The sequence below is a fragment of the Xenopus laevis genome, chromosome 3L, assembly GCF_017654675.1.
Source record: "Xenopus laevis strain J_2021 chromosome 3L, Xenopus_laevis_v10.1, whole genome shotgun sequence".
Lineage (NCBI taxonomy): Eukaryota > Metazoa > Chordata > Amphibia > Anura > Pipidae > Xenopus > Xenopus laevis.
Window position 1 is genome coordinate 149,789,454 of NC_054375.1, and position 9,228 is coordinate 149,798,681.

Sequence of the window (9,228 nt, forward strand, 5' to 3'; positions counted from 1 at the left end):
GGGCGGGGCTGGCGTGCGCGTCAGGTCGGAGTGGGAGTCGGGGGGCGTGCGGGCGTGGGGCGGGGTGGCCGGGAGGGCGCAGGGCGAGGTGCGCGGGCGGGCGAGCAGGCGCAGGCGGGAGCGGGCGGGTGGGCCGGGGAGCGGAGGGGAGGGCGAGGGGGGCTGGAGGGGGGGGCGGCGGGGAGGGGAGCGGGGAAGGGCGGAGGGCGGGGCGCGGGGAGGCCGCGGCAGCGCGTTAGTCCGAGGGTGGAGGCGGGCGCCGGGAGGGACGGGGGGGACGGTGGGCGGTGGCGGGCGGGGCGGGGGCGCTTGGGTGCGTATCAGGGGACCGGGAGGACGCGCGAGAGATGGCCCGCGGGCGCGTAGGCGGCAGGCAGGTGAGGGATGACGAGGGCGGCGGGCGGGGTGGGGGTCACAGCGAATAGGGAGTGACTGGTCGGAGTTGGAGAGGTGGGGAATGGAGAAGGATTAAAGTGCGAGCAGCGGGCGGGGGTTGCAGAGAATTACTTTCATCACTTGCGTCTGTTGAGCAGAAGAGACACCAGCAGGCAGTGACCCACGCAGAGGGTGAAACAGCAGCAGCCCAGCGAGAAGAGCCGATATATCACACGTTCTGGAGGGCATGAGGTGGAGGAAGGGGAGCCTTTACCTGCAACGGCTACGAGTTGGCGAAGAATTGAGAGACACTGGAGGAGGACGAGACAGACACGTTGAGTAGGTAGCAGGCCCCCAACATATCAAACCATCAGGAGCTAAAGGCAACTTAGAATTTAATTGCAGGTCATGCATTTACCCATGATAAATTTTGGCTCCACATCAAAGTCAAGCTGTTCCACTATGCGGCACCAGCCAAACAATTCGCCTGACACGCGGGGTGCTCGGGAATGTAAGCTAAAGGAAGGGTCTTGGGGAGAAACGAGGATCGGCGAAAAGACCTCACGATCCCCACACAACGAGTCAAGCACAAGGAACGAGGACAATAATCCTCAAACCTGCCTCTCTCCACCTTGTTAGAATCAACTTACAATCCCACGGACTTCCTAACTCACTCGTCACAGCAAAAAGCAGTGCTATGCTGGGAGACTGCCACGTACTGGAAACCATTGCCGATGCACTCGCAGTTATCACTATAGCTTTATGACCATTTAGCAGAACAGAGGTCCAGCTAGCACTCGACCCAGCGGCCTTATCAAACGACGCTTGCCGCACGGCAACGTGAGGGCGACTAAACAGTGCTGACGGACCGGTGCGCAGATACGTCACTCATCAGAAAACACACAGGGAATGGGTTGTACAATATCAGAGCGGGTGCTACTGGAGCTGGCAAACCCTGAGACGCGGCGTTGCACAGCCAGCCCTTCATCATTTACACTAGCTGGCTAATCAGCGTGTCTGCGCAATGTTGACCAGGCAGCGGTGAGGCAGACTGTGTAGGAAGCGCCAGATAACAGCTGAAATTATATCTGTTTGTGCGACGGACAAGACTGTCGTAATTTCAAACTATAATCAGTAATTGAATACACCACAGATTCGTTCGATACTGGAGGTCGCATAGACAATTTACACGCAGCGCGAGGGTGTTTATCTAATGATCGGTATGCGTGCAAGAAGGGCTCGGTGACTTGGCCAACAGCTTTCAGAGGGGCGCGACTCCCAACAGCGCCGGCACTTATATTTCATATTATTTTAAAAATCCACCTTTTTTATTGACTGTCCCCCAGCTAAAATCTCGAACAACTCTGAGCGTGGCACTCCCCATGGAACCATACTGCCAGGCACCGACACGACCACAGGGGACCCTAAGGAATGTCATATGCCACACTCATCATACATACTACTAGACTCAAAATCAGAACAAGTTAGACTAAGGGCACCACGCAGCGTGTGGCTAAGCACGCACGACCAACTCAGATAGCGAGCATGCTCAATATCATGTCGCTTCGAAATCAGCGGGCCGGCGGTTAGTGGGCAGATAAAGCGGAGTTCCACAAGGGAAAAATAAGGGGCCTCATGGGGAGGGCGTTAGTGGAATAAGCGAGTTACAGCGACACATTAAGCGGGCTCAGGAGAAGGCGGTAGTGCAATAAGGAGTTACAGGGACAATAAGGGCCCAGAGGCCGAGCCCAAGGTAGTGCGAATAAGAGTTTACAGGGACAATAAGGGGCTCAGGGGATCCCCGGGGGTTAGTGGACATAGAGGCAGTTACGCAGGGACACATACAGGGGTCAAGGGGCAGGGGGTTAGCTGGTAATAAGGCAAGTTAATAGGGACAATCAAGGGGCTCCAGGGAGGCGCGGCTTAAGCTGGCAATACGAGGACGCTATACCCAGGACAATAAGGCGCTCAGGGAAGGGGTTAGTGGAATAAGTACGTACACGGGAATATAAGGGCAGCCTCAGGGGCTCTGGACTCTCCAGGGCGTAGCTGGAATAAGTAGATTCACCAGGACAATAAGGGGCCTCCAGCGAGGAGGTTAGTGGAATTAAGGAGTCTAACACCAGGGACCAATAAGCCCGTTAGCTACTCAGGTGAGGAGTTCTAGTGGATATATAGGAGGCTACAGGGACAATAAGGGGCTCTCAGGGGAGAGCACGGGTCTAGATCGGCACCATACAGGAGTTACGCAGGGTACAATAAGGCGGCTCAGGGGAGGGGGGTTAGTGGAATACAGTACAGTTAAAGGACTCAAGAAGGGGCTACAGGGGAGGTGTTAGCTCGCGAATAAGGAGTTACTAGGGTGACAACTATAAGGGGGCCGGCGCGACGAGGGGTTAGCTGGAATAAGGACCGTTTACAGAGGACAATAAGGGGCTCACGCCGGGAGGGGTTAGCTGGAATAAGACAGTTACAAGGGATAACTAGGGTCTCAGGGCAGGGTCATGGTAATAATGGAGTTACATTAGGGACAATACAGCGCGGCTCAGCGAGGTGATTAGTGGCAATAAGGGAGATGTACAGGACAATTAAGCGGCTCAGGGGACGGTGTTAGGAATAGGAGTTACAGGGACAATAAGGTTATAGTAATAATATTATAAAGTGGTAGTAGTTTATCTTTAAGCTGTGAGTTTAATGTGATTTCTCTCCCCCCAGATGAGCATGACGTCTCTCTTGTTTTCCCTTTCCATCTCCCTACTCCTCTTCTCGTTGGCAAGGGGATCCCAAGACAAATGCCTACCAGGCAGGACCCCTAATCTGCTTCCCGAGGCAGAAGCAAATTTGCTACAGTGCCAGCAATACTCAGAAAGTAAGTGTGAGAGCAGCGGGGTGGTTGGCAGCTAACGTGGGGTTAAATCTTAGGTTTCAAGTAATTGTTGGACATTGGTCTCCCAACTCCCCCGTCAGAAACATGTCACCTGCCCCTTTATCAGTGGTCCCCTCTGTTGTTAAAGGTCTCTCCTGCAGGAGACATATAAGTATCAACTGATCGATTGCACTAACATGCTGGCTGCTTGCATTATTCCTGCGTCTCCCGTATTGATCTGAGCAATGATCCCCTGCAGTCTTCTATCCAATTGCATCACATGCATCACTGGACCTATGCAGCATTCTGCTGACCTCTGCTGTTCCCGTGGGCTGCACACACAGAACTAGATCTCCCCCCGACCACTGAGAAGGAACTCATGCATAGAAAAGAGTTGCTCCTCCTGCTAAACCTGCACTTACCCCATGCCCTGCTCGGAGCTGACACTCAGCGGCAATTGGCAGTAACACCCCTCCACTTCTAGAAAACCAATTTCTCCCTCGTTATCTCTTCTGAGGAGGCGACATATACACGAGCCCAATACAATATAGCCCTTAAAGGGACACTGTCATGGGGAAAAAAAATTTCAAAACACATCAGTTAATAGTGCAGCTCCAGTAGAATTCTGCATTAAAATCTGTTTCTCAAAAGATATTTTTTTTATATTTAATTTTGAATTCTGGCATGGGGGTAGACATATTGTCAGTTTCCTAGCTTCCCCCCAGTCATGTGACTTGTGCTCTGATAAACTTTAGTCACTCTTTACTGCTGTACTGCAAGTCGGAGTGATATCACCCCCCCAGCAGCCTAACAACAGATCAATGGGAAGGTAACCAGATACCTACCAGCTCCCTAAGGGTCAGGGCAAACGCTCAAATCCTGGGAGATTAGTCGCCCCGAAAAATCTCCTGTTCTTCGGGGTGACTAAACTCCCCTAACTGCCTCCAGCTGGCTAGAATGTAAATCGCCAGCGGGATGGCACTCAGAGCGTTTTGTTTTCCCAAGTCGCCTCACGAGGAAACTTAGGACGACTTCGGAAAGCAAATCGCTCTGAGAGCCATCCAGCCTGCGATTTACATTCTAGCCGGCGGGAGGCAGTTTGGGGAGATTAGTCGCTGCTCAGATTCGGGGAGATTAGTTGCCCTAAATTTGTCGCTGGGCAGCTAATCTGAGCATGTGCCCTGACCCTAACACAAGATAACAGCTGCCTGGTAGATCTAAGAACAACACTCAATAGTAAAATCCAGGTCCTACTGCGACACATTCAGTAACATTGAGTAGGAGAAACAACAGCCTGCCAGAAAGCAGTTCCATCCTAAAGTGCTGGCTCTTTCTGAAAGCACATGACCAGGCAAAATGACCTGAGATGCACCTACACACCAATATTACAACTAAATACACTTGTTGGTTTAGGAATTAAATTTTATATCGTAGAGTGAATTATTTGCAGTGTAAACAGTGGAATTTAGAAAGAAAAACAACACCATAAAAATCATGACAGAATCCCTGGAACTCTACCTGCCTCCAGATAATAAATTATGCACATGGTGATGATAGTCTCCCCCCCCCTCACCTTTTATTCCATTATGAATGGCACTCTGTGTAGGGAGTCAAGTATATTCAGACACCCTGTACCCCTGTAATGCGAGTCCCTCTCTCTCTACCAAACATCCTGGCACTGCTCACTTTCTTTCTCTCACCCGCAGAAGCTTGTTGCACTCAAGAGCAGATAAATGCCCACCCAATCACAAGCTTCCCATGGGGTCTTTGCGGGCCACTCAGTTCCAGGTAAACATTTTTCTATTTTTTAAAGGCAAATGAATGGGTTAATTACTGGGGGATACAAATTTGTTTGGGACCTTCCAGTGTTTGTAATGGCTAACCTCAGAAGGCTCAGATCCTGGGGTGGTGCTCCTCTATACAGAAAAAGGCACTAGTCTTTAAACTATCAGCACTAGAATAGTACCCCAGGCTGCTGAAAAAGGCACCAAAGAGCAACACCAGCCCAGGGGCCCCAGTGATTGACCCTTTCCTTATTTAACTGAATGCATCCCAGTGCTGTTCATAACCATGCCCATGCCTCCCCCAGCTGTGAGAAGTATGTGAGCCGGGTCCAGTGCATGTATCTCTGCTCCCCGCATATCTCTGCATTCTGGAACCAGGACTCTGACACTGGAATCTATAACCTGCCTTTATGCAGCGGATTCTGCAACCAATGGTGAGTCTCTCTCCCTCTCTCTTACTCTGTATATGTGTTTATCAATGGGAACAGAAATATGTCTCAAGGTGATTAGCTGTGCAGTAGTTCCCCTTTGCCTTGCTAAGCCCTCTTATAGTAATCGCTCTGCTAGTCAATCCCATTAATGGATTAAAATACTGCAGTAACACAGTCTATGCATAAGTCTATCCATAAAGTGGATTTAAACCAAAACATTTTGAAAACAAGCAGTGTTTCCAGGGACATGTGGCCATATAGCCCCTATGTTATGAGTGAGATAATGATCCACCCACATAGGCCCTGTTGTAAGGAGGATAATGATCCACCTGGGGCAAAGAGAAGCCATATCGCCCCTAAAAGACAATGATCCACCTGGACATAGAGAAGCCATTTAGCCCCTATGTTATTAAGGAGATAATAATCCACTCACATAGCCCCTATGTTATTAGGGAGATCATGATTCCCCCATATAGCCCCTGTGTTAGGGAGATAATGATCAACCCATAGAGCCCCTATGTTATTAGGGAGATCGTGATCAACCCATAGAGCCCCTGTGTTATTAGGGAGATCATGATTCCCCCCCATAGAGCCCCTGTGTTATTAGGGAGATTGTGATTCCCCCCATATAGTCCCTTTGTTATTAGGGAGATCATGATCAACCCATAGAGCCCGTGTTATTAGGGAGATCTTGATTTCCCCCCATATAGCCCCTGTGTTATAAGGGAGATCATGATTCCCCCCCCCCCCATAGAGCCCCTGTGTTATTAGGGAGATCGTGATCAACCCATAGAGCCCCTGTGTTATTAGGGAGATCATGATTTCACCCCCATATAGCCCCTTTGTTATTAGGGAGATCATGATTTCCCCCATATAGCCCCTGTGTTAGGGAGATAATGATCCACCCACAGAGCTCCTATGCTTTTAGGGAGATAGTCTGGTCCCCAGTTCTCACCAAATGGATAACAAAAAAAGTTTTGAAAATGCCCCAAGTATATCATTATGACCCCAATAATATTGGGTTCAATGACATTTTCAGAAGGGAATTATTCATCACTTCCATCAAAAATAAAACGACTAACTGCAAGAAGTACTTTCAGTTGAGCCAGGCGTTCTGGACTCTAAAGGATAAATCTGCAGAAGGACTGCAGAGAGTTGTAGATGTGAGATACACGGCTTTCTTTCCATGGACATTTTATATAGGGTTTCAATCTCTTGATACAGGTTTGAGGCCTGCAAGGAGGATTTAATATGCACGCTGACCAATGAGACCATTCCAAGATGCGCAGATGCATGTGTTCCCTACAAACAGGTGGGTGCAATAAGAAATTTCCTTCTAATAGTCATTGCTGACCCCCATTTAGCTCTGCAATGCCATGAGACCCCATGCTCTTCACTTACACAGTTAGAAAAACAATTAGGGCTTGGACGTTAAATTCCAAGGAGATGGTCTCTGGTCTGCAATTTGTCACCCTTTGGGCACAGCAGAATTGGCAGGGTCAGAGTGAAAACGAATATGGAACGTTCCCCTGCTGCTCCAACCTCCAGCCAGTGACTTGCAATATAGTGTTAGGGAGCACAGTAATGAACCAATGTAGCAGAAGACAGCTGCCCTCCAGGTCTGTTAAAGGAGAACTAAACCCTAAAAATAAATGTGGCTAAAAATGCCATATTTTATATATTGAACTTATTGCACCAGCCTAAGGTTTCAGCTTATCAATAGCAGCAATGATCCAGGACTTCAAACTTGTCACAGGGGGTCACCATCTTGGAAAGTGTCTGTGACACTCACATGCTCAGTGGGCTCTGATTGGCTGTTGAGAAGCTAAGCTTAGGGCTTGTCACTAATTATCCAGCAGAAAATGAGCTTCCCCTGTAATATAAGCTGATGCTACAGGTTTGCTGATTATTAAATTCTGATGCTAATTGCACTGGTTTCTGTGCTGCCATGTAGTAATTATCTGTATTAATTACTAATCAGCCTTATATTGTGACATTTCTATTCTATGTGTACTGTATATTGTGAGTGGGTCCCTAAGCTCAGTAAGTGACAGCAGCACAGAGCATGTGCAGTGAATCAGCAGAAAAGAAGATGGGGAGCTACTGGGGCATCTTTGGAGACACAGATCTTTACTGCTAAAGGGCTGTGGTTGCCTTGGGCTGGTAAAGAAGCACAAAACATCATGTGAAACATTTCTAGCTACTTCTTTAGTTAAGTTTTAGTTCTCCTTTAATTCTGCTTTATTGTTTCATGAGTCAACACCCAACAGTCAAGAGAAAAGGTTACCGTAAAGTTGCTCACCCATTATTCTATAGACCATTTTCAGACATATTCTTTTCCGTTAGATGTTTAAGTCTGAAGGCGAAGATCTGTGCAATGGCATCTGGGGCGACTCTCTGGTTGCATCGTCAGAGAACTGCGCCTGTGTCAATCCCGTAGGAGAGGGAGACAATCAGGAGACCTTCCATGAAAGAACTTCCGGCAGCCACTGTCCCAAAAAGCCACGCAAGTTCATATCCAAGCGCCGTGCGAGGAGGGATACCAGCAGCGATGCGCTGCCCATACAGGACGCGGAGGGAAGTGGAAGTGGATTTTAAGATGAGAGCTGGCACCTCTCTCTCTAGCTGGGAAGGCTCTATTTTACTAATTCCCAGCACATTCATGGTTCCCAGTGCCCCTCTTATACTTAGGCTGCCATACCACTAGTTTAAGCTTTTCCAACTAGAATCTCATTGGGATTTCCCAGCAAGCACAAGCAATCCCAGCGCCTAAACACAAGCCAATGGCCGCCTTAAAGAGAGCCTACAAAAATCTGTTTTTTTCCCCCTCAAGCAGCTACAGATCTCTTATTCCTTTCACCTGCTTCATTAGTACAACTTATTCTTTCAACTAATTTTTTATATTCTCTTTAAAAGCCATGACCACCCAACTCTGGGTTTCATAATTTACTCCAAGGTGGATGATGATAACCCCATGCTAAGTGGGATGCACAATGATTAAAGACTCACTGTATCTGTACCATTCAGTGACAATAATAAAAATACGTTTGTTAACCGACTTCATGGAAGGCTATTCTTGCTCTTATCAGGTTAAAGGGGTTGTTCACCTTTGAGATAACTTTTAATTATGTAGAGAGTGATATTCCAAGACAATTTGTAATTGTTTTTTATTTTTTATTATTTAAGATTTTTGAGTTATTTAGCTTTTTATTCAGCAGTTCTTAAATTTGCATTTTAAGCAATCTGGTAGCTAGGGTGCAAACGAGCCTAGCAACCATGCATTGATTTGAATAAGAGACTGCAATATGAATACGAGAAGCCTGAATAGAAAGAGGAGTAATAAAAAGTAACAATAAAAATACATGTGTAGCCTTACAGAGCGTTTGCTTTATAGAAGGGGTCAGCGATGCCCATTTGAAAGCTGGAAAGGGTCAGAAGAAAAATGCAAATAACTCAAAAAGTATAACATATAAATAATGAAAAACAATTGCTAAAAAAAGTTGCTTAGAACTGGCTGTTCTATAACATAATAAAAGTTACCTTAAAGGTGACTCACCCCTTTAAAGGATAGTAGGACAGTCTTGACTTGTCCTACTGACTGCAGGACCTATAGAATCTTTCTAGGCCCAAGGCTGGAGCTTAAGATCATCTGTACACTAAGGGGAAGATTTATGAAGGGTCGAATTAAAAATTAGAATTTTTTGATTTCTTTATGGTCAAAACTTTCAAATTTGAATTAGGAGCTATTCAAATTCGATTCGAGTTTTCAAAA

At 47.5% G+C, this 9,228-nt stretch overlaps 1 protein-coding gene across 1 annotated transcript; it reads left to right on the plus strand.

The window, feature by feature from the left end:
- The first annotated feature begins 542 nt into the window (after positions 1 to 542).
- rtbdn.L (retbindin L homeolog) lies at positions 543 to 8,514 on the plus strand. Its single transcript, NM_001096839.1, is given in 6 exon segments — positions 543 to 619; positions 3,091 to 3,244; positions 4,948 to 5,029; positions 5,331 to 5,459; positions 6,681 to 6,768; positions 7,803 to 8,514. Coding segments are annotated over 5 exon segments (699 nt in total). The 5' UTR covers positions 543 to 619; positions 3,091 to 3,096; the 3' UTR covers positions 8,055 to 8,514.
- The last annotated feature ends 714 nt before the right edge of the window (positions 8,515 to 9,228 follow it).